Below are 25,069 nucleotides of genomic sequence, written 5' to 3'. Positions count from 1 at the left end.
GTCTGTGCCTCTGACTCGACCCAGTCTGTCTGTGACTGACTCGACCCAGTCTGACTGTGACTCTGACTCGACCCAGTCTGACTGACTCTGCCTCTCCCAGTCTGTCTGTGCCTCTGACTCGACCCAGTCTGTCTGTGACTGACTCGACCCAGTCTGACTGTGACTCTGACTCGACCCAGTCTGACTGTGACTCTTGACTCTCCCAGTCTGACTGACTCTGACTCTCTAACTCGACCCAGTCCCCAGGGTCTGCAGATGGAGCCCTTTAGACAAACTCTCCTCTGACTGTTGCTGTAGTGGGTATGTAACCCTGTACGTTTCCCTATCAGTGTCCCGCTCATTAACGTCCCCGCTCCGCTCCCTGACTTATTCTCTGCGTTTCGGGCCCTAATTCAGCGCCCGCCCCACGCGGCCGTAATGAGGCTGTGAGCGAGAGCAACCTGTCAGGCCATTAAATAACCGACAGGTCGCCGTTTCTCAACCCCCCCCCCGGGGCCGAACGCACGCCTGTCATAAATCTGCCGTTAGCGGCTCCTGTTCCAAACACACACCCCCCTCCCTGGGTTCACTGCTGCGGGCTGTGTAAGGGGGGGGAGTGGTCTAATTAAAGGGGATGGTCTCGTTAAAGGGGGTCGATTAAAGGGGGAGTGTGGCATTCGTCATGGAGGCAGGGCTGACGGTGACGTCGGCGGTGTAATTCTGCCGCTGTCTGGATTCGGAGCCCTGTGCGCTTCGGCCGCAGAGAGGAGGGAACGACGGAAACTCGATGGGCCTCCCGCAGGGCCGGGCATTGTTATCTGAACAGGGCGGGTACGGATACTGCTTTTCATTGTAGCCCGGCAGGTAGACGCCTGGGGCACACGCTCGATGGGAAAACGTGCCACGGGTTCCAGATTGAATGATATGTTTCATGCCAACGGTGTGCAACGTTTTGCGACAGGCTTTGAGGTGTGTTTGCGGCCTGTAGCGTAGCGGTTAAGGCAAATGACTGGGACACGCAAGGTCGGTGGTTCGATCCCCGGGGTAGCCACAATAAGATCCGCACAGCCGTTGGGCCCTTGCGCAAGGCCCTTAACCCCGCATTGCTCCAGGGGAGGATTGTCTACTGCTTAGTCTAATCAACTGTACGTCGCTCTGGATAAGAGTGTCAGCCAAATGCCATGAATGTAATGTTTGCTCCCGTTTGGTGGGGGTGTCGGGGGTGTTGCCCGATTCAGTGATGACGTAGGGGTATGTTTTAAAGCCAGCAGAGTGCATTCTCAGACAAACCAAACCGTACAACGTCAGTAAGTCCACCCACGGTTTGTTAAACGCCCACAGGATGTTAAACGCGCCACCGTTTCTGTTTAAATAAACGTTTTGCTATGTTTTGTCGGGGCCGAATGTGTCCTTGATTCTTCTTCTCAAGGTTTTGATTGGAGACCGAAAACCCGTGCCCTTGCTGGACCCTTCCAAATAACACCGCCCACCCCTGGTCCAGACTGTGTAGAAATCCTCCCGATCGCCTTATTCCTGGATATCCTTCACTCCATCGCCGTGGTCACGTGGAGCAGGACCACACGCGCGTCTCCGTGGGCTGCTGGTGTGTAACACATTGTTTTGACGTAGATACGCAGCGCTGTTTAGCCGTTCGGCGTTTCGCGAGCCGCTGCCCTAAAAGCCGGTGATGTAATTTGTCGGAGCAGATTGGCTCGGAAGCGGAATGTCGACCCGCGACTCGTTAGCACGAGTGAGGGCTGAGTGCTCGCGGTTTTGAAAGGTTTGGAGAGGCAATATTTTGCGTTCATATATCCGTTCATTTCATAATTAATTTAGTGCGTTAATTATGCCGGTGCTGATTGTCTTTTAGTGACTAATGAGGCTGAAGGGGGCCTTCATTCATCCTCACACAGGGCCCAAAATTCCCCACTCTCCTCTCTCTCCTCTCTCAATCTTTCTCTCTCCCTCTTTCCTCTCTCTTTCTCTGTCTCCTCTTTCTCCCCTCTCAATCTTTCTCTCTCCCTCTTTCCACTCTCTTTCTCTGTCTCCTCTTTCTCCCCTCTCAATCTTTCTCTCTCCCTCTTTCTCTCCTCTCTCTCAGTCTCTCTTCTCTCTTTCTCTCCCTCTGCCTCATCTCACTGGAAGTGACTTGGCTCAAATCAAACATACAAGGAGGAATGGATCCTCTCTCTTTCCTTCTCTCTCGTTTCCCTCTCTCTGTCCCCTCTCCCCCCTCTCTCTCTCCCTCTCTCTCTCTCAAGATTCAAATGTGCTTTATTTGCATGACAAGTGACTTGTGTTGCAAAAGCAGTGACAGTAACAACATTATAGTAAAAACAACACCCCCCCGCCAAACAGTGGGGGAAAAACTGTAAAAAAGAAAACTCTCTCCAACTCTCTCTTTCTCTCTCTCCCTCTGTCCCCTATCTCTCTCCCTCTCTCCCTCCCTCTCTCCCTCCCCCTCCTTCCCTCTCTCTCTTCCCCCCTCCCCCTCCTTCCCTCTCTCTCTCTCCCTCCTTGTTTCCCTCTTCCTCTCCCCTCTCTCTCTCTCTCTCTCCCTCTCCCTCTCTCTGCCCTTGCTTTTTCTGTAGGCTTTGCCCTGTTTATACGGAACATATCACAGAATCTCTCCTGTCAGCAGTGAAATAAATATAGATATCTTGGTGGTTGGGGAACGGGGCTTGCAGCTCCAAAGTTATAGTCTTGAGTCCCAGGCCGGGGCCCTGTCATTGTATCCTTGAACAAGGTGCTTAACCTGAATCGCTTGTAAAGTGACTTTTGTGTGAGGAATGGCTCAGGTAGCCTAGTGGCTGGGACCCCGGGTGCTTGACGGTTCAAGCCCTGGTGTTGCCGCAATAATATCAGCACAGCCGTTGGGCCCTTGAGCAAGGCCCTTAACCCTGCATTGCTCCAGGCGCAGATTGTCCCCTGCTTAGTCGAGTCAACTGTAAGTCACTGTGGATAAAAGCGTCTGCTAAATTGCTTTGTAGGGTGCCTCGTCGGGGAATGCGTTCTCAGGACCCTAAAGACCCTTGTATGGGAGTGTGTTCTCAGGACCCTAAAGACCCTTGTATGGGAGTGTGTTCTCAGGACCCTAAAGACCCTTGTATGGGAGTGTGTCCTCAGGACCCTAAAGACCCTTGTATGGGAGTGTGTTCTCAGGACCCTAAAGACCCTTGTATGGGAGTGTGTCCTCAGGACCCTAAAGACCCTTGTATGGGAGTGTGTCCTCAGGACCCTAAAGACCCTTGTATGGGAGTGTGTCCTCAGGACCCTAACATGTGAAATAAAGGCTCATCTCGGGGCCGGCCTGTTCTCCGGGCGGCCGTGTCCTGCTTTGACAGCCTTTATGTAAATCCAGGCTATGCTCTCTGGGTCTGTCTCATCCAGCGTCTCTCTCTGTTTGAGTGTTTTCACCAGAGTCTGCTCGCTCGCCGTGGTCAATTCTATTTTCAGAGAATATTACAAACAGTTTTTTTTGCACATGCATCTCCTTCACACTCCCGTTCTCTTTCCCTCCCTCTCTCTCTCTTTCCTGCTTACTCTCTCTCTTTCCCTCTCTCTCTCTTTCCCTTACTCTCTCCCTCTCTTTCCCTCTCTCTTTCTTTCCTGCTTACTCTCTCTCTTTCCCTCTCTCTCTCTTTCCCCCTTACTCTCTCCCTCTCTTTCCCTCTCTCTTTCTTTCCCTCTCCCTCTCTCCCTCCCTCTCTCTCTCTCTCCTCCATGAGAGAAATTCAATAGATGGATTAATAGTCTGGTTATAGCCCTCAGCCAGAGGGTCTCTGTGCGTGTATGTGTGTGCGTGTATGTGTGTGCGTGTGTGTGTGTATATGCGAGTGTGAGTGAGTGAGTGAGTGAGTGAGTGTGTATGTGTGAGTGTGTGTCCTGTGAGCAGACCCTGTATTTCTAACCCCTGGGGGTGCCGTCCTGCTCTGATGAGGCAGTGGAGTGGGGCGGGGGCGGGAGGGACACTAAACGTGGGTGTGGGGCCCGTCTGTTCTCAGTGCGGCAAAGGACACGACCACACTGCTCATAATGAGCCTTCTGCCCTGCACACGGGCTCCGGCCGTTTAGCGTAGCTGTTAGGACCCTGCCCTGCCGGCGCAAAGGTTGTGTGTTCGATTCCCGCCGAGGGACATAACCTGATTCACTTCAGTAACATATCCAGCCAGATAAATAGTTTATGTGTGAGAAATGTTGTTTGTCGGTGTAACCCTGGATCGGCGCGTCTGCTTTTAAATTATTTTCTTATTATTTATTAATTTGTTTTTGGCAGCAGGACCAGATTTTGGATTTCCTCCAAATGCAACACGCAGTCATTGATTTTGTGTCGAACGGAGACTAATTTGGAGATAATTATTTTACCTCGCAGTTACAGTGAGTGTTCCTAGGGGGCCGCAGCCTTGGCAGAATGCTGATGGAGGCTGTGGAGTGATGCCGGTTTACGTCACGCTCCGGACACCTGCGCTAGCGTCTCTGACGCCAAACAAATATTGGCCAGAAGGACCTATAGCAGACGTAGTCAGAATATTCTGTTACTGCGTGTGTGTGCGCACGTGCGAGTGTGTGACGTTGCCGTTTGCTGACGTCGGTGTGACGGAATCGGAGGAGATCTCTGTGGAGTATGTGCTGTGAATGTATTAATGTTAAGAAGGTATTACTATGCTATGGTATTTCTCAACACTGTATTCTACACAGAGGGTGTGTATGATCAGATCAGAACTTCTGAACTCTGAACATTCTAACGCTGATGTCACAATCAGAGAGCTGTGGAGTTCTAGAACACGGATTTAGAATTCCGCCTCATGAGGCAGTAATGGAAGGGAATGTGCTATTCCCAGCGTTTCCCTCAGAAACACCTCCCAGGGCACACACTTACACTGGGCGCCGAATAGCTGGGGATGGCGGGGCTGATGCCACTGGGAATGAACTCCATCTCCCAGCATGCCCCAGGGGGAGAGGCGTACCTTGCATGGCCCTGGATGGTAATTTGGTTGTGCGCGTCCCGTTGTGAATGCTGTCGGAGCCAATGCGACCCTGTTATACGGGGTTTCGCTGACCCCCCTCAGTGGAGGACAAACCCGAGGAGGAATTAATCAAATGTGGATTAGGAGTGCCGTTCTTCCGAGTCGGCCCGCTAATGCGTCGAGTTAGCGCTCCGGTCAGCCGGGCCTCTCCCCGCTCCAGTGCACTCTGAAAAGCCCGTTTGTGCATCGCCTCGCAGTCCCTGAACTTTTCCCGAAACGTTCGGACGGGGCCTTAACGCGAAACGTTCTCGCGGTGTTGCCGCGATGTTGCGGCAGCGCAGTAACTGTGGCTAGACGTTCCTGCGGGACTGTCAGAACGTTTTTCTGTTGGCCGGGATCACGGCTCTCCTACTTTTAAAGGAGAGCTCCGGGCTAAAAGTTATCGCCGGTGCTGTAGCGGCGTGAAGACGCATTAAACTCTTCTGTGCTGATATCACTTTGAAGGGTGCGCTCATTTATCCTTGCTGAAGCATCCTTCGGGAGCGTCCGAGCTCCTCCCGGGAGCTCGTCACGGGCCGGGATGTCCTGAAAGATGCCGGCCTCGATTGATTTCCGGGTCAGGCGAGGACCGGGGGAGCCGGAGACGGATAAATTAAGCGATTGGAATGAGCCCTCCGCTTCGGTTTCCCGTCCTCGGAGAAATGGAGTTTGGAGCAGATAAGGGGATTGGAGCAGCTCTTCCAGCAGGTTCCTCCAGGTGCTCTTTCTGGGCCTGCCTCCCCATCTGTGCCGATCCTGCATCCTGTCGTTGTGTCGGCCATGTTGAGACAGGATGCTCGAGGGAAAAAAAACTCATCCACATCGCCGGAGCGGCGTTGGGAATGTCGGTGGCTTGTTTTTGATGTGAAAATCAGACGTGCGTTTTTCCATTTGAGCGTTTTTTTAGATGATTTCTCAGATTTTGGGGTTGTGCTCTGTGGACGTGTGCGATCGGGGGGGGGGGGGGTGGTGGATTTAAATGGGCTGAAAGGCTGCGATTCCACGGGTGCGAACTGCAGACGTGTCGGAACGCCGACGTGTGGGAACACCGACGTGTGGGAACGCCGACGCGCCCGTCCCACTGCGGGAAACAACGTTCCTCTCACTTCCATAATTGACTCACGGAATTTTCTGTCCTGATAAGATCTGCTCGCTGTGCCGCTGGGTTTTATCACGCGTGCGGCGTGGGGTGCGTACGAGGGAACGAGGGAACGAGGGAGAGGAGGTATTAAATGAATAAATGCATCAGAAGAAGGGGCGGGTAAACGGCGGCCCCTCTCTCTCTCTCTCTCGCTCTCCCTCTCTGCCTGTGTTCAGGGGGTAATCGCAGAGTCACTGCTTCTGTGTAGCTCTGTAAGCCGATTCAGTCTCTGAGACATTACTGGGGTGAGTCCCCTAGAGAGGGGGGGGATTAAATCACGTCACTTGCGGGTGAATTGCGTTTTGATATAAAGCAACATTGCTCTCTCCTGGGTGAATTGTGTCGTGATATAAAGCACCTCTGTTCTTTCCCAGATTTATTGTGATATAAAGAAATGCCTCTCTTTTCACCTGGGCGAATTGTGTTGTGATATGAAACACCTGTTTTTTCCCAGGTGAATTTTTGTGATATAAAATGCCTCTTTTCTGTCCTTGGTGAATTGTGTTGTGATATAAAATGTCTCTGTTCTCTCCCGGGTGAATTGTGTCGTGATATAAAATGTCTCTGTTCTCTCCCGGGTGAATTGTGTCGTGATGGACAATGTCTCTGTTCTCTCCCGGGTGAATTGTGTCGTGATATAAAATGTCTCTGTTCTCTCCCGGGTGAACCGTGTCGTGATATAAAGCACCGTGTTGTGACGCAGACTGTTTCTGTTTCCGTCTCTTAGACCATCTTCACCTTGCTGCTGGGCCCCTTCACTTTCTTCAACGCCCAGAAGACCAAATATCTGCAAATCCTCACCTCTGTCATGAGGTGGATTGGTAAAAACTCTCTCTCTCACGCAGACACACACGCGCACACACATACGCACACACAGGCATGAATAAAACATGCTCTCTCAGTCTCGCACACACACATTTGTGTGAGAAGAGAGTTTTTACCAATCCTCACCCCTGTCATGAGGTGGATTGGTAAAAACTCTCTCTCTCTCTCTCTCTCATACACACACACACACACACACACTCACACTTGTGCGAGAAGAGAGATTTTGGGAGGCTGCTTTGTGACACTTTCTTGAAGAAGAAGAAAAACAGGGAGGCAATCTGCAGCGGTCTATCAGGGCTGCGATTGGCTCAGTTTGAGATGCAGTGTCGTGGGACAGCTGTACCCACGTTCGGGACCACTCTGAGGAGAGGGGGACTCTGACTGCTTATTCAGTCTGACTCATTTTGGATCCGTAAATCCCCCCTAAAATATCTGTACCAGACAAGGATAAAATGGCTAAATCGACTCATTTGTTTGAAGATCATTTCACCCTCTTCTCTTCACACTGGGCCGTAGTTTTCATCAGGGAAAATAAAGGTTTATAAATGTTTATATCTTTTATTTTTTTTGAATCCCTTCATTTTATTCCTTGCCACGGCACATCTTGGAAGTTTTACCTGCCAATGGAACGCATGCCCTGTTCAAACCCCTGTTCAAAATCTCCTCCTACATTACATTACATTTACATTACAGGCATTTAGCAAGACGCTCTTATCCCGAGTGTCGTACAGTAACGTGTAAATAAAACCCAGGGGGCTAGAGGGACCCTAGAGTCTGCCACGTCCGGTCCGGTCCGGTCCGGTTGGGTCCCTCTCCGCCCGTCCGCCCCCCTGCCCCGCGGGTCTCTGCGACCCATCCCTCAGCCCGACAGCCCGACCCGGCTCTGATTGGACCGTCGCTCACGGGCCCAACGCCCGAAAATAAACAGCCTCTCCCCCCCGCTGTCGTTAAAATCGCAGCGGCATTGAATCATGCCATCCGTAACCACCACCTCCCCCCCGCTCCCCTCAAACGGCCGTCTCTCCTCAGCGCACACGGGAAGTGGGCGCGTTCGGACGCGGGCGCGTTCCTCCCGTGATGGACTGCGCGTGTCACCGTTCCGGGCCTTGTTCAGGTCTCCGCCGGGATGGCTCACGTGCTCCGTGCTCCCAGAGTGCTCCCCTCCGCCCGCCCGACCGCTAAAGTCGCCGCTCCGCAGTGCTCCCGTTTCAAAGCTCCTGAAAAGCGAGGCATGCCAACTGGAAAAAAATTATTTCGGATACTCGTATAGGATAATACTAATTGGGGTGCGTTAGTGTGCTCCTAAATCTTTCAGCTTAGGAGCACGTGCTCTTTTGAGGCGGAGGACGTGGGCATGGAGCCCTAACAGTGCCCCGTGCACGACCTCCTCATGGGGAAAAGAAGACAATGGAGCTCAGACTGGATTGATGGGGGAATTACAGGCCAATTAGTCTGTCTCGGACTGTGTGCAAAATATAGCTGTCTGTGTAAAGGGATGAGGCCGTAAGGTTCTGGGAGAAACTGAATCACAGGCCAGGGCTGGCAAGGGTCCGTTAGGAAGAGGATGTGCTGTAAATGCTGTGCTACTCCAGTGTGCAAGAACAGGAGTGCCTGACCTTCCTTGACCTTGAGCAGATTCTCTGAATGAATGACCTGAATGACCTTGGTCCGTCTGGACTGGTTTCTCGGTTTCTCTTAACGAGAGCGAATGACCCCGGTTGACCTTGGAACTGTTCCCGAGGTCAGGCTCCCTGAAAGTGGGTTAAATTCCTCGCGTCACGAGGTTATTGTTACTTCCTGTTGGTCAGAAAGTGTGGTGCGGCGGGCGGTGAGCTGGAGGAGAGCATCCGCCTCTAACCGGCCCTTTTTAGAAAAGATTTCGTGCAGGTATGTTCATTTTTTCCGAGTGCGCAAATGAAAGGGAAGTGTTGGGTAAACAAAAAGCCGACGAAGTGAGAAATAAAAACAGAACGTTCCTTCTGGAGGACGGGGTTTCTCTGGCTTTCGGAGCGGAGCGCCTACGCGGCCCGAATGCGTCTTTTCCGAGTGCCATTATTCCTCAAAAAATTACACTCATTAAAATTTGCATAAGTATGAATAATCCCATTACAACAGGAAGCTTAGTGTACACGGTAGCATGTAATCACTTAGTTCGGCCTAATCAGCATCCAATCACCTGCTAATTAGCACCGAAAACACAGCCTTATTAATATTGATGAGATGCAGGGAGAACAGAGGTGCCTGTTTAGGCACGTTACACCGAAGCAGGAGCGGGCTCATGTCTCTAAAGTGGAGGTTTTAAGTTCGCAAGTGACCATTAAATAGTTTTTTCAGGATTTTACCCTGTGAAGAGTCGAGCAACGGCTGGCTCTTTTCTCAGCCTCATAATGGCTTCCTCGACTGCCATTGGCCCACCTCCGGTCCTCACGTTGACAAACGGCAATAACAAGACTTCAGAGGCAAACAAAAGCCTAGAACGAAGAGCGGACACCGAAAGCTTTCTTGTGCCTGCATTACGGAAGCGACTGAACACACAGCCGAGAAGCCGACTGTTTAATAACTTTTGGTCCCCTAAAATGGAGGGACTGTGTATTCAATGGGATGTAATTCCTACACTGATCGCCCAGTATGGATTTAAAAGGTGACAGTCTGCACTTTAACCCCATAGTCATGGTTTCATTTCAAGTGCTGGGGTATCGAGTCAAAAGAACAGATCCACTGTATAAACAGACTGCACTGTATTTCCTGGTCTGGTAACTATAAGGTGCCCGTACCATCCAAGATGTCTTCTGTTCAACGTGTGAAGGAATGTTATTGGAATTTCAGTGGGTGGCAGCATGACTGCATCTGTAGGTGAAATGTGAAAGCTGCTTTTTTGCGCTTTTAATTGTCGTTGTCGTGGTCACCAGGGACCCGTGGCCTGAAGGTGTTTCCGCGCGCGGGTCCTCGTACCCACCAGAGACCCGGTGCGATCCGTGCATCCGGCGCCGTTAACCAAGCGGCGTCGCAAAGAACCCGAAGCGTTCGGGGACCGACGCTCCGGAGCCTTCGCCCGTCTCTGCGGCTACCGGCCCCGCGCCTCTGCCCGTTTTGAGTTTAATTGCTTCTGCCTTATCGCCCCGGCCCTGTCACGCTCCCGCGGGCGAGGGGGGGGCGGGGAGGGAGGGGGGCGTGAGAAAGGGGACGCCGCGGAGTTCCGTAGCTCCTCTCCTCTCGCTGCCGACTTTAAACGAGTGTGTCTGCTGAAGAGCCACCCCCCCCACCGCGCCCTCGTAACCATCGCTGCTGTTCGCCGTGTCCGGAGTCTCTCGCGGGGTTAAAGCGTCCGGAGCGTGGCTGTGATGTGCATGGAGGCCCGTTCCCCGCGCAGACGGGAGGAGGAACGAGAGCCGGATTTACCACTCCTCCCGACGGGAACGTCACGGAGGAGACCCCGGAAAAAGGGCAGCACCCGGGGATGACTCCCGGGTCTAAACGGAAACCACGCGTCACGTCTGTATTCATCAACATGGGCGGCCTGTGGCCTTGTGGTTAAGGTGCATGACTGGGACCCAGAAGGTTGGTGGTTCAAGCCCAAGTGTAGCCACGATAAGATCCGCACAGCTGTTGGGCCCTTGAGCAAGGCCCTTAACCCTACATTGCACCAGGTGGGGATTGTCCCCGTGCTTAGTCTAATCAACTGTATGTCGCTTTGGATAAAAGTGTCAGCAAAATGACAAATCACACCGGGGATGAGAACAGTACCGCGTGTGTCTGGACCGGCTTTGCGTCCTTCGGAAAGCGCGGCGTGCTCATAACCATCGGCTTCGCTCTCCCGAACACCCAAGGTCCCAAAACCTCTCTACGTGCGCCGATACCCACTCAAAACCCCCCGTTTTGCAATTCTTCCAAGTGTAACGAGCTGTTAATAGCTGTGATTTGGATGCTCTCCAAGGCCACACTTTGTAGGAGAACGGATACAGGATGTATGATACTGAGAACCTGTCTCCCATATTCCTTTCAGGGCTTTCTGGATTGGCCCCATTCCTTCTCGGAGAAGCTCTGCCTTCATTTCCCGTGATTTTCTCTGCGTCAATTAACTCCTGTTGGAAGCGGTTACCGTTTTTAATTGATTCGTTGATGGGCTGTCGCGTGGAGTCACGGTGAGGTCTTAACTGCTGGGTGCCGACACCTAGTCACTGGCACTAAACCTCTGGTGGAAATTAAGAGTTCAATTAAGCGAATGGCCGAACGCCAGGGCGCGCACACGCTGTTAAAAGTCAGTTTGAGGGCGGATCCATCGCGGCGATTTAACGCACGTTTTCAATAACTTTTATGGACCCGGAGGCCGGCTGACAGAGAAATGTGAACATTTACCTGCCGGAGAGAGGGGGGGGGTGGGGGCGTAGGACGGTTTGAGTGCTCCCGGTCGTCCTTGTCGGGACGAGAGCCACGCGTAGCCCGTTCGGCACAGCCTTGGATCGACGTGATCGAGCGCGATGTACTTTACATCTTTAAAGGAAAAAATAAAAAATAAAGAAGAAATAAATGGGTGGGACTCTGAGCCCCACTTCCTGTTCCGCTCCGGTGCGGCGCTGCCGTTATTTTGAGTTAGTGCGCCGAGGCGCCACTCCGGTCTCCGTCGAGCGGCGGAAATCTCTCTCCTCCGCCGGTCGCGCGCTCCCTCTCGTCCCTCGCCTGCCGCTCCACCCCTCCCCTCCCCTCCCCTCCTCTCCTCTCCTCACGCCGCTGATTTAGGGTTCTGCTCACGGCTCTGTGACCGGAGATGGGAGGAGGAGATCCATCAAGCGCTCTCGCCCTGACAGCGGCCTCACCGCGTGGTCTTAACCGGTCAGACCGATGTCCCCCCCCCCGCCCGCTCGGCGTCTCTCACTCCCCCGCGGAATTGCTCGGTTGCGTTTCGACAGGAGGAACTCTTCAGCTTAAGTGGTTTACCTTCCTGGACTGATTTTGGCCTTTGAGGGAGCCGAGTTTGTGTTTATTGACGCCCAGTGTCTCTGCTGGGACTGGAGTTTAAAACCTTCGTGCGTTCTCTGCGGTGGGCTCCTGCCCTGCCTGTGACTGTAGCTGCTGGAGATTGGACTTTCCCCTCTCACGTCTGTGTGTGTGTGTGTGTGTATCACTCTCACTGAAGTGTGTGCCGTTAACGAGTTCGCCGGGCGCTGATATTTGTCGTGTGTTGATCCGGATACTTGGACACTTTTATCTGCTCTGCTCACCCCGTTTCCGTTCTTTCACCTCGATCGCCGAGGCTTGCAGTCGTAAAACATCCAAACTGCCGAGCAAGGTTGTGCAGCTTCAGTGTGGCACTTTTGTCAATCACGGAGAAGCTACAAGGCCTGGCTGCTGATTGGCTGTCTCATCAAAGTAGTAGATATCAGTGATAATGATTTATTTTTATTTTTCCCCCCCCCCAGACTCATTTTATGTCTCCTCTGAAGTTTGAATGTTTACCGCCACATCAGGTTTGAAGAAATAAAAATGGAGAAAAGGAGGCCCGAGCCTCTTGGCGGCAATGATTTTTATTACGCTTAAAAAACGTTCTATAATTATCGTGGCGGTGTATCGGCCGGGCCTAGCGTTCGTTCGCGCTCACACAGATGAAGCCGTTTTAGCTCTAAGCACAAACACCTGCCCCCCCCCCACCGGCAGCTGTTTTCCCCGGCGGCCATCCGTCGAGGATCCCCCTCGAAGAGCCCAAAAGGAGCGGGACGTCTCCGAGATCCCATCAGCCTGACGAGCGCGGAGTGGCCCGGCTTTAGTGCCTAATGCTTTGTTTACTGCTCAACAGAATTTTAGGCAGCGCGGGGTTTTAAAGCCCCGCTCCGAAGGCTCGTAAAAAAAATAAATAAAAAAAAAGCGTAAGTGTTTCTCCGCAAGGTCGTTTTCCGTCTCCTCTGCCCGGGGTGTAAATCAGTCGCGCGTCGGTGCTCGCTGCCGGTGATTTGCGGCCCCGGCCGAATTGCTCCACGCGTTCGGTCCGCGCCGGGGTGGGGCTCCGGGATTAGTCCCGGGGAACGCGTGTGAGTCGCGGTGGGGAACCGGGGGGGCGGTTGGGGATTAGTGTCAGCAGTGTGTAATGCCGGCGTGGGTTTGGGGTTTGGTGTTCATCTTCGGCGCGCGTAATGCTCATGGGGGATTAGTGTCAGGAGCGTGTTGTAATTCAGAGGCTGCGGGGGGAACATTCTGGTTTTGCCTTGGCCTGGCTGTAGATTTTTTTCTGTGTATTTGACTTGGCTTCTCATTGTGAAATGAACCACCCTGGTCCAGTGGATTGGTCCCATGCCAGCCAGATTAGTTCCCATCAGTTTAATGGCTTTGAGACACATTACAAGAACCATTGACAGCGATACGATCGAGGTGCATTTCGTACGCTTATTACCGTCAGTAAACTGAAGCGTATTAGCCGAAGCGGTTTTTTACCATCGATTGTGCACACAATGCAAGTTCAAACTGTGATTAGATTACGTGTTCCAGTGCCTAAAGCAATACGATGTGCATTCTTATCTGCGTATTTTACGGTTGTATGCAGACTAATGTTGTGCACTGAAGCCCGTTCAAGCTACTGTTCCCATTCCAGTGGCCCAACCTGCTGCTGGGAACTTTCGGCTAGCTGCCCTTCACATTGACCCCTGACCCCTGACCCCCAGCGTTCACCAATGATGTGCGCAGAGGCTGGTGTCTTATGGGAAGGTCTGGATCTTCCCTTGTTGTGGAGAGATGGAGATCTGTGCTCCAGGTTGGACTGGGGAAAAGTGGGGAAATAATTATTCAGCGGTTAACTCCTAACAGCACATGGATGAACAGCCTGCCATTTATATTCCGTGTATCTGAAGATTGTAGGATGTAGGGATGTGATATGCAGGGCTGCCTGTAGCATAGTGCTTAAGGTACATGACTGGGACCTGCTAGGTCGGTGGTTCGATCCCCAGTGTAGCCACTATAAGATCCACCCAGCTGTTGGGCCCTTGAGCAAGGCCCTTAGCCCTGCATTACTCCAGGGGAGGATTGTCTCCTGCTTAGTCTAATCAACTACATCGCTCTGGATAGGAGCGTCTGCCAAGTGCCACTAATGTTAATGTACATTTTGTAAAAAGGCTAGACAATAGGAGTTGAGCACTCGATAGTCCTTACAAAGGACAAGTCCATTGTTGTGAGACGCCGGGCGGACATTTTGATTCCTGGTTGTAAGTCTAGCTTCTCCTCTCCCCGGGTGGATGTTATGTTTCCGCGCGGCGGTGAGTCATTTCACCGCGGAGACACCCCGCATTAGGCTGCCCTGGCAGATGTGCGCAGTGTGTGACTACATGGGGGGGATATGGCGCCCCTGGGCGTTTGCAGACGCAGATTAAACATGAGCGCGTGTGCCGCAGGACTCCTGCTCGTCCTGTGGAGAGCTTCGGGACTGTAAGCGAGAGGGAGAGGGATTCGCTGCGATCCTGTTCTCACCAGCTGGCGGGGCGGTGATGGCGGTTTGGCGGTGATGGCGGTTTGGCGGTTTGTGTTTCGGCCCGCGTGGCTGCGGTCGGGATGGAGACGCGAGGTTCTGCGTCCTGACCCACACCTGACTGGGCCTCAGGGTGTGAGGCAGGGGTCTGGGCCCGATTTCTAACTCCGTGACATTGGCTAGATCTTTGTAGAAGTTTACAAATAGCAGCGTAGCATCGAGCAAATGAAGTCGTATTTGACCGCACAGGGGAGATATGCTTATTATTTACGTAAAGTTTAGCGGTTCTGAAAAAGGCCACCAAAGTACGTCGGCTTATTTGAGCGGTTTGGCTCCATTGGGTTCTGGATGGAGATTTGGGCCATAAAGACATCAGGCTAAGGTGGGCTTTGGCCTGATTCACAGGCCGACGCTCAGGTCTACGACCGACTCCAGGACATTGTCCTGCAGCAAGGCGCTCGTTCTCGCCCAGCTGTTCATTGCTATAATTTGCAAAATTGATAAATCCTGATTGTCTCCTTGGACGGTAGTTTGCATATGGCTTCTCTCCGTGTCTTCTGGCTGCGTTTAGAACAGCGGCAGAAGCAGGGTCACTGCTTTATTTTCTCAAAAGGAAACTTAATGGGACTTAATCGAGGGTGGCCTGTAGCGTAGTGGTTAAGGTAAAGGACTGGGACACGCATGGTTGGTGGTTCTAATCCCGGTGTAGCCACAAAGCCGTTGGGCCCTTGAGCAAGGCCCTTAACCCTGCATTGCTCCTGGGGAGGATTGTCTCCTGCTTAGTCTCATCAACTGTGCATCGCTCTGGATAAGAGCGTCTGCCAAATGCCAATAATGTAATGTAATGTAACTTAATGGCCTTATCCCGTAAGGTGGTGCTTCGTTTCTGTACACTAGCAGGGCCATGTCATTTGGGTGGCGGTAGGTCGAGCAAGGTGAGTTTTCAGTAGAAAAATGTCTGCCTTTAGAAAGAATTTAAAATGCCGGTAGTGGATTGGGCTTCATGATTACAGTGTGATACTCTAGGTATTTAAATGTGATGTGCCCAAACTTCAAACTCAAAATTTCAGCTTTCCAACCACAAATACGTGTTTATCACTTTGGAAGATCTCTGTGTACCAAGTTCGTTCGTGCTGAAACGATCCTCACTACTGTGCCAAACACCGCACCCCTGCCACCTAGTGGATTTGGCTGCATCCCCCACCTGGATGACGTCGTGTGCAGGTGAACTGCACTGTGCTGGTCACAGTGGCATTCGTCGTGATCATGAGAAGATGCCTCGATGAACGGCATGCTGTTTTTATCTCTTTGAGGAGTAGGTTTTTTGGAATGCCCCCCCCCCCCAACGTTCTAAGTCAACGTTCTAGAATTCAATCGCTTTCAATTACCAGTGCTGATTGTTACATCAGCGTTTAGAATGTTCACAACAGTGTCAGGACGTTCTAGTCATTCTAATTCCCACTGCTGAAAGGTGTTATGGGACCGTGTGAACGAGGAGACATCGTGAGACTACTCAAGTCACCTCACAGTCCCCTTGAGCTGGAATGGGTGTGTGGGAACCTTTAAATTCAGCGGGGTGGTTTGTGAGGGCACACCTGCCCCATTTTGGTAGATTTTGCACGCTCAAGTGAGCTTGCGAGGGTCCCAATTACCTCTCCTTATCAAAATTAATATTTCTGAAATGAGTGCAGGAGAGATCGGTGTGGGCGGAGGCTGAAAGAATGGGGTTGGGGTGGGGTGGGGGGGGGTCTTTGTGTCCCGGTGAAGTGCTGATGAATATAAATCGACGTCCCTGAACTTCTCCCAGACCCGCTTTCAGAGTGAAGCCCTGTTATTAATGCACGATGGGGAGTGCAGATCTTTAAAATCCAATTTTAAAGCACCTTTAATCTCGCGCCGTGACCTCCTGTGAACCGGACTTCACAAAGCAGTAGTATTGGGCTTGAATGTTGTGAATAATTGGGTGACATTTTGTCACATCCTCTCAATTCCACTTTTGTTTGGCTCCGTTAAATGTGTATTGATATATGATGGCGGCCCCTGATAATCCAAGGTTAACCCTTTTTTCCTGCACTTCTCTCTCCCCCATCCCTCACTTTTTATACCTCTCCATGTCTGTATCCATTCTTCTGTTATCTCCGTTCTTCCCTCCATCCCTCTATCCCCCCTCCCTCTTTTTTACCTCTCCATATCTATCCGTTCTTTTTCTGTTATCCACCATCTTCATCCCTCTGTCACGGTGTCTCTATCCCCCTCTCCCCGTTTCTACACCTCTCCATATCTCTGTATCCCTTCTTTTTCTTCCCTCCAATCCCCCTCCTCTCACGGTGTCTCTATCCCCCTCTCCCCGTTTCTACACCTCTCCATATCTCTGTATCCCTTCTTTTTCTTCCCTCCATCCCCCTCCCACTCCCCGTTTCTACACCTCTCCATATCTCTGTATCCCTTCTTTTTCTTCCCTCCATCCCCCTCCCTCTCCCCGTTTCTACACCTCTCCATATCTCTGTATCCCTTCTTTTTCTTCCCTCATCTCTCTCCCTCTCCCCATTTCTACACCTCTCCATATCTCTGTATCCCTTCTTTTTCTTCCCTCCATCCCCCTCCCTCTCCCCGTTTCTATACCTCTCCATATCTCTGTATCCCTTCTTTTTCTTCCCTCCATCCCCCTCCCTCTCCCCGTTTCTACACCTCTCCATATCTCTGTATCCCTTCTTTTTCTTCCCTCCATCCCCCTCCCTCTCCCTATTTCTACACCTCTCCATATCTCTGTATCCCTTCTTTTTCTTCCCTCCATCCCCCTCCCTCTCCCCGTTTCTACACCTCTCCATATCTCTGTATCCCTTCTTTTTCTTCCCTCCATCCCCCTCCCTCTCCCCATTTCTACACCTCTCCATATCTCTGTATCCCTTCTTTTTCTTCCCTCCCCCCCTCTCACGGTGTCTATCCCCCTCCCTCTCCCCATTTCTACACCTCTCCATATCTCTGTATCCCTTTTTCTTCCCTCCATCTCCCCCCCCCTCTCTCCGTCCCTCTCCCCCCCCCTCTCTCCGTCCCTCTCCCCCCCCCTCTCTCCGTCCCTCTCCCCCCCCCCCCAGCCTTCAGCATGATGATCATCCTGGCGCTGATCCGCATCGGGAAGGGCGAAGGTCAGGGCCGGCCGCCGGCGGCCAGCTTCTCCGGCATCCCCAACCTGTTCGGCGTGTGCGTGTACTCCTTCATGTGCCAGCACTCACTGCCCTCCCTCGTCACGCCCATCTCCGACAAGCGCCGCGTGGGCCGGCTGGTGCTGGCGGACTACGCCCTGATCCTGGCCTTCTACAGCCTGCTGTCCTTCACCGCCATCTTCTGCTTCGCGGGCGGGGACCTGCGCGACATGTACACGCTCACGTTCACCGACAGCTGCCACGCGCTGGACGCGGCCCCGCTGCGCTACTTCCTGGGCCTGTTCCCCGTCTTCACCATCAGCACCAACTTCCCCATCATCGCCGTCACGCTGCGCAACAACTGGAAGTCGCTGTTCCACCGCGACGGCGGCACCTACCCCTGGGTGGTGGACCGCGTGGCCTTCCCCCTCATCACGCTGGTGCCGCCCGTGGTGGTGGCCTTCTGCACGCACAACCTGGAGTCGCTGGTGGGCATCACCGGCGCCTACGCCGGCACGGGGATCCAGTACATCGTGCCCGCCTCGCTGGTGCTGCTCAGCCGCCGGCACCTGGAGCCGGCGCTGGGCCGGGGCGCCGTCAACAAGCACCGCTCGCCCTTCCGCCACACCTTCTGGGTGGGCTTCGTGCTGGCCTGGGCCACCTTCTGCCTGATGTTCGTCACGGCCAACATCGTCCTGACGGAAACCAAGCCCAAGAACTGAAAGGTTCCCGCCTGGTGGTGGGGGGGGAGGGATCTGATCTGCACACTCGTCCCTTCTCCTCCTCGCCCCCGGCCGTTCACGGACACTCGGAGGCCAGAGTGCGGAGGCTGTGTACTTTTTTTATTTTCTCTCTTTTTTTTTACATACAGAGCGTGTAAATCTTGTAGCATGTACATTTATTACGTTAGGGATTTAGTTGATTTAACAAATTGTTTTCCGAAGGACCAAATTACTAATGATTACAAATCGTATTGATGGGGGGGGGGGGGAAACGGGGATGGAAAAAGATGAATGGTGGGCCTTTTTTAAAAATTGGTGTCGCTGTTTTTTTTTTTTCCCTTTTATGAAAAAGTTGTGACAATCGCAGTTTGAGTTTCCTGCGGCTTTACACTGCCATTCCGGTGATCGGTATTTCCACGTTCTCCAAATCTCCCGGTTCGTTTGACGTGTTAAGGTCGGGTGTGCGGTGCAGCCGGGTCTGTCCCGTCCTGACGCTGAGCGGGGCGAAAGATAAAGCGGAACAGTGAAGGATGAAGGCGTCCGTCGACCTTTGAACTCCTGTCCGTCTGGATCTGTCAGTCCTGCTTTGAGTCTTTTGGATGCCTTCAGAACCCAGCAGATTGATTGGACCAGTAAACCCGAGATGGGAGTTTGTCAGAACAGACCAAAAAACAAAAATGGCCGACTCGTAAAGTTGCCTTCTCTCGCCCTCAGCGGCGTAAGGTGGGACAGGAGCCGGAACCGGCAGAACCGGCAGAACCGGAGGTCCAGAACAAGTTTTTTTTAACGCTTAAAACCTTTTGGCCAGCCCTATGCGCGGTTGCTTAGCGCAGTCGTGTGAAATGAGCTGTCGAGTGAGACTTTCTGGGGAACCCTAGCTGCTGTAAGGTCTGTTTACGTGGATTCCCTGCTGTTCAGTCTCCCTGGGTTTCGCGGGAAGGGGGGCGGCACACCTTTGCTAATGACCTGCGAGGTCCCCCGCTGAGTGCTTTCACAGGACGGGCAACGTTCGGCTCGGAGGGGCCCGTCCCAGGTCCCCCGAGTTCGACACCGCGCTGGCCTCCCGCGCTGTACTCAAATTATGAATGGGGGTTCTCGTAGTATTGGGCTTGCGGTTTCCTTGATCACATATTCATGTGTGTTTTTGTTTTTGTCGTTTTTTTTAAATGTTTTATATTTTTCTCCACCCTGTTGGTTGCCTTTCAGGGTGCACAGATGGTTTTTTTGTTTAATTTAAATGTAATTTGTGTTCTGAAAAGGGGCTGCTATTTTAGACCCACAGCCCTTCTGCTGTCAGAGAGACTAGTCCCCACAGCGCGCTTCAGTAACCCCGAAAAACCAATCCCGGCTTTTCCCAGAGTGTCTGTCCGCCCCCTCGACCAGCTCTTACTGGGCGTGATGTCATCATACCTCTCGGTCACTTTTTAAATTAATTTATTTTTTTCAGTTATTGATTTTCTTTTATTTTTTTTATAAGGAATTTCTCAAAACCATGCCTGTCTATGTATGCTGTTTTTAAGTGCTTGCGTACAGATGCGTTTTATTGTTTTTAATCAGTCGTGTGTGTGTGTGTGTGTGTGTGTGTGTGTGTGTGTGTGTGTGTGAAACTGCGCCTTTAACTGTTTTTGTTTTATTCGTTTTATGGCTGCATACGAGAGGGGGTATTTATGTTCCAAGAAGGGAATTAATTGTTTGTTTTGTCTGGTGAAACATCGCACCAGCACTGTGTTCATCTCCTTCCTTGGGCTCGGTCCTGCCTTCAGAGTGGGAAAGTTTGGAATGCGCGCGGGAACGCTTGGTACGGCCGGGTCAGATTGTGATAAACGGGGATCTGCTCTGAGTGTTTTATCACGGTCCACCCGGCAGATTTAATGTGAGTGTACAGTAGTAAGGGCTTGAGTAGCCAGTGAAAGTCAGAACTTCAGCTCAGGGCTCCAACGTTTTAATCTTTCCTAACGTGCAATATTACTCACACATTACTGCCCTGGCGCAGTGATGGAGACTTTGCATCGCAGTAGTGGCTGGTGTGACATTAGTTTTACCTCTCTGGTGGTGAGCAGTGTATAATCCCTATTGAATGACAGCGCTGATCGGTGGAAATGCTGTTGCGATCGGTTAGTTGTTTTTTTTCCGGGTGTTGTTCACGGGAGGTTCATCGTTGTAAACCCAGTCCTTGGTTCTGTTCCATCAGTTCTTCTGTGATGGTGGTACAGGGTCTGACCCGAAACAGGGTTCATTTTCCAATCCCTTATTTTTGTACTTTTTCTTTTCTTTTTCTCCTGTTCTTGCCCTGAGATCCACCTATCAGGGGAGGCTAGGAAAAGATGAAAGCAAAAGAAAATAAAGACTGGGAAATCAAGAAAATGTGAATTAGGTGAGTGGAATGTCTCCTTCAAACGTCAGTCAGACGGGGAGAGGTGGATCCACAGGTCAGTTACAGACGTGGCAGACGGGGAGAGGTGGATCCACAGGTCAGTTACAGACGTGGCAGACGGGGAGAGGTGGATCCACAGGTCAGTTACAGACGTGGCAGACGGGGAGAGGTGGATCCACAGGTCAGTTACAGACGTGGCAGACGGGGAGAGGTGGATCCACAGGTCAGTTACAGACGTGGCAGACGGGGAGAGGTGGATCCACTGGTCGATCGTTTACAGGCCAAGCTTTCCGAAAAAATATTTCCGCAAAGGATGCACTTATGTTTTCTTGCTCAAAGGAAAGATTGGGAGTTCTTAACTTCTACTTCTCGCTCCTAGAAGGAACATTTAAAGGGTTGGATTGTAATTAAAGACGGTGGATGTAATTTACGGTTGATTTCCGGGTGAGCAGCACGGAAAGGAGAAAGCGTGGGGAAAAATAAGCGATTGGAACGAACCCAAACTTACAGCAGTCGGGAGATTTTTCACTTGCGAGTGAAGTTGAAGGTCAGTTCTGAATTATTCTGCACAAACTGTCTTTAAAATGTTGACTTTTTTTGTTAGCGTGTGAAGATCCGCGTAAGGAGACAGAACGACGTGCCTTGTTTGGCAGGGTTAATCCTGCCCTTTATACGGTGTTGGCTGTGCGGTGTCTCTGCTGTCTCTGTGTAAGCCCACTCTGCGATAAGATCTGCATGTAAGCCACTTCATTTAACCGACAATCAATGTCTCCTCACAATAAACTTGGGAAATCTTTGTCTCTGAAAGTTTGGCTTGGTCTCCGTTTGACATTGAAGAGCCCTTGTTCTTCTCTGTGCTGTAATGGTGTCATAACCTGCTGCAAGAGTACACACACACGCACGCACGCACGCACACACACACACACGCACACACACACGCTCACACACACACACACACACGCACACAATATTTTACACACGCACACGCACGCACGCACAAACACACAATATTTTACACACGCACACACACGCAAGCACACACACACAAACACACACAATATTATATGCACACACGCACGCACGCACGCACGCACACACGCACGCACACACACGCACGCACGCACACACACACACACACGCACACACACAATATTTTACACACGCACGCACGCACAAACACAATATTTTACACACGCACACACACGCAAGCACACACACACACAAACACAATATTATATGCACACGCACGCACGCACGCACACACGCACGCACAAACAATATTATACACACACGCACACACACAAACATACACAATATTATTTACACGCACACATGCAAGCACACGCACACACACACACACAATATTATACACACGCACACACATGCACACCCAAACACTATTACACACACACACTCACACTTATACACACACAAACACAATATTATACACATGCACACACATGCAAGCACACACACATACACACCGAAACACTATTACACACACACACACACACACACACACACACTTATACACACACCGCCCGAATTATCATGATTTAAGCATTTTAATTAGTGCGTTTCAGGCCATCACACGCGGTATGTAAAATACACAGTGACACTCGTTTGAAGTGATTTCTCCCTTGTATTCCCAGAACAGAAGTACATTTTAATATTTTTTCCGTGTATTTCCAGGGGAGGGCGTGTAATGTTCCTGCCGAGGAGATTTTCTTTCATCCGTTATGATTTGTAATATATTGGCACAAGTTATTCTTGCATCCGAGGATTAAAAGGGCAGGTGAGGACTCGAGAACGCGTGCCTTTCAGAGCGAGACTCCCCCCCCCCCCCCCCCCCCCTCTGGCCCCATTCCAGAAGTTTCTAAAAGAGAATAACCCCCCCCGTTCATTTTGGGGGAAGAGACAGGTGTTGAGACTGATCCGGTGTGAGTGCGCAGCGATGGAGGGTCCTGTCCGCATCCGGCCCCCGACGTCGCCCTCACCCTGAGCCCCCCCCCCCCAGGGGGAGCAGGTACGACAGGCGTCTCGACATCAGCGGCGTCTCTGCGGATCCGTCACCCGAGATGCACCCGAAGCTGTTCTCTCGGGCCGCGTGTGTGTGTGTGTGTGTGTGTGTGTGTGTGTGTGTGTGTGTGCGTGTGTGTGTGGCCCGCTGAGGTGAGCTGCCCCGAGACGCTCCCAGCCACTTCCTGTCAGACGCCGCGCAGCCCAGCGCCCAGGTCGGGTTCCTTCGTCCCGAGAACTCGTCTGCGAATCTCTGCTGCGTTTAGAAGCCCGTCCCAACACACCGCCCGCGTGATCGCTCACGTGAGTGTCGGGGCGCCGTCTCGCCCCGGCTGACGTTGTGCCGTGCGCTAATTGCGGCCTGGCGAACACACAAATTAACTAATTTTAGCTGCCAGTGATGCGAAGCTGTGTGTTTAGCCTGGGGCGGTGCTGTGTGCTTTAAATAAAACGGGGAGTGCTTTTTTTTGTTTTGTTTTTGCGGTGTGCTGTTGTCAAAGTTAAACTTTTGAAAAGCGTACGCTGGCCTGTTAATGAGATTATTTCATCAGGCAATCGTGGCAGCCATGTACATGAGTAAATGCATGCAGACATGGTCAAGAGGTTCAGCTGTTTTTTTGTTTTTTTTCCAGACCAAATGTCAGAATGGGGAAGAAATGTGATTTGAGTGACTTTGACTGTGGAATGATTGTTGGTGCCAGACAGCGTGGTTTGAGTCTCTCAGAAACTGCCGGTCTCTAGGGATTGCAGGGAATGGTGCGAAAAACAAAAGGCTTCCGGTGAGCAACAGTTCTGTGGCCGGATGTGCCTTGTTGATGAGACAGTTCAGAGAGGAAGGGCCAGGCTGGTCGAAGCTGACAGGAAGGTGACTAACATAAATAACCGCACATTACAACAGTGGTATGCAGAAGAGCATTTCTGAACACAGAGACTGTGCCAAACCTCTAAGTGGATAGGCTACAGCTGCAGAAGACTTGGGCACAAAAATAATATGTCTAATAAATACCTAATAAAGTGCTCACTGAGTGTACATTAGTCAGACGTCTAATGTTCTGAAAATATGAATGGAAGAGGCTTTCCCTGGCCTGTGCTGTGAAGACGTTAAACGGCCTGGAACGTTCTCTGAGGCGGTGCAATCGCGTCCTCCGAGCAAGGTGAATTCGCACGGGACGAGACTAGCCGAGGAGAATAAGTCAGCAGTAAACAGCTCTGAGACGGAAGGTGCAGCGTTGTGTGAACGGGGCCTAAAATACGGCAGCCTTAAGCACACGGCAGCAGGCTGTACGTCTGACACCTGTCACACTTGTTTGCGTTCCTCCATAATACGACTGTTTACATTTCCTGTGCAATTTCATACCTTTGTTATTTTACAGACTTACCATCAAATTCACAGATTTTTTTATTATGGGTTTGGAGTTTGTTTGTAATGCAAGGAATTACAGCCCTGGTGTAAAATCCAGCTCAGACCAGCCTGAAATCAACAGCTACCAGCTGCGTTCAAAACATAGCTTGAGCTGGTCAAACCGTGTTGAGTATGGCGCTGGTCTAACTGGCCAACCAGCTACCAGCTCTTTCAAAACATAGCTTTTTTTTTCAGAAGGGAGTTAAAGTTTGACTTTCAAAATTTCAAACTTGGCGTGTTTATTTTTTTGTTTATTTATTTTTGTTTTATTTTTGAGATTCACATAAGAGGGGGAGCTTGTGCTCTGGAAGTGGAGCGTTTCCCAGAGGACCTCTCTCTCCCCAGCAAACGGATGAGTTTCTTTCCAGTCAATTTTAAAGGCATTAATCTTTTTTTTTTATTAGCTGGAAGAAATATGGGTATAATTCATAATGAGTTTTTTAATTTTTTTTAATGAAGATTTCATCCCGCTGGATGCTTGGGAGCAAGACGGGTACTGGACGGATGAATTCTCCGTGCTTGGTGCAGTCTCCCTCACACGTGAAACATTTCTCTGCCTTGCAAAAGATCTTTTCTATTTTTTATTTTTTTATTTTTATTATCAGGATAACGCTCCCTGCTGAATTTAAATTTTGGCTCGACCGCGGCGGCGTAATTTAATTTGCTCTGCCCTTCGCCGGCTTGTGTGGGGTGGGCAGGGTGGACATAATGGGAAATTAAAACTCTACAAAGCATAATTTATTCAGTTTATTTAATTTCGCCATGATTTATACCATGTGTTGGTGGAGTGCAGAGGGAGGGGGGGGGGGTGTTTGCCGTCATCATCATTGACTCTGTTGCGGGTGGGATGGGGTGGGGGGGGTTGGGGGGGGCTGCAGATGAGCACTGTTCTTGCTGGTTATCTTTCATGTCCCTATAGCTGTTCAACACAAGTTTTGGGCGTGCATTCTTTAGGGCCAGACTGTGGAGGGGTACGACCTCTGCAGAACTACTCTACCATGTTGAACAGTG

At 51.4% G+C, this 25,069-nt stretch overlaps 1 protein-coding gene across 1 annotated transcript in view; it reads left to right on the top strand.

Moving 5' to 3' along the window:
• tmem104 (transmembrane protein 104) overlaps window positions 1-18,289 on the top strand; it is a 41,084-nt gene extending 22,795 nt beyond the window's left edge. Inside the window, exons 9-10 of the mRNA XM_061225252.1 lie at window positions 6,854-6,947; window positions 17,494-18,289. Of these exons, the coding sequence (XP_061081236.1) occupies window positions 6,854-6,947; window positions 17,494-18,263 (864 nt within the window). The 3' untranslated portion in view covers window positions 18,264-18,289. The remainder of the gene's footprint in view (window positions 1-6,853; window positions 6,948-17,493) is intronic.
• The last annotated feature ends 6,780 nt before the right edge of the window (window positions 18,290-25,069 follow it).

The sequence above is a fragment of the Conger conger genome, chromosome 16 (assembly GCF_963514075.1).
Source record: "Conger conger chromosome 16, fConCon1.1, whole genome shotgun sequence".
In the NCBI taxonomy this organism is placed as follows: Eukaryota; Metazoa; Chordata; class Actinopteri; order Anguilliformes; family Congridae; genus Conger; species Conger conger.
Note: the sequence above shows the minus strand (reverse complement) of the source record. Positions and strands in the feature narration are given on the sequence as shown.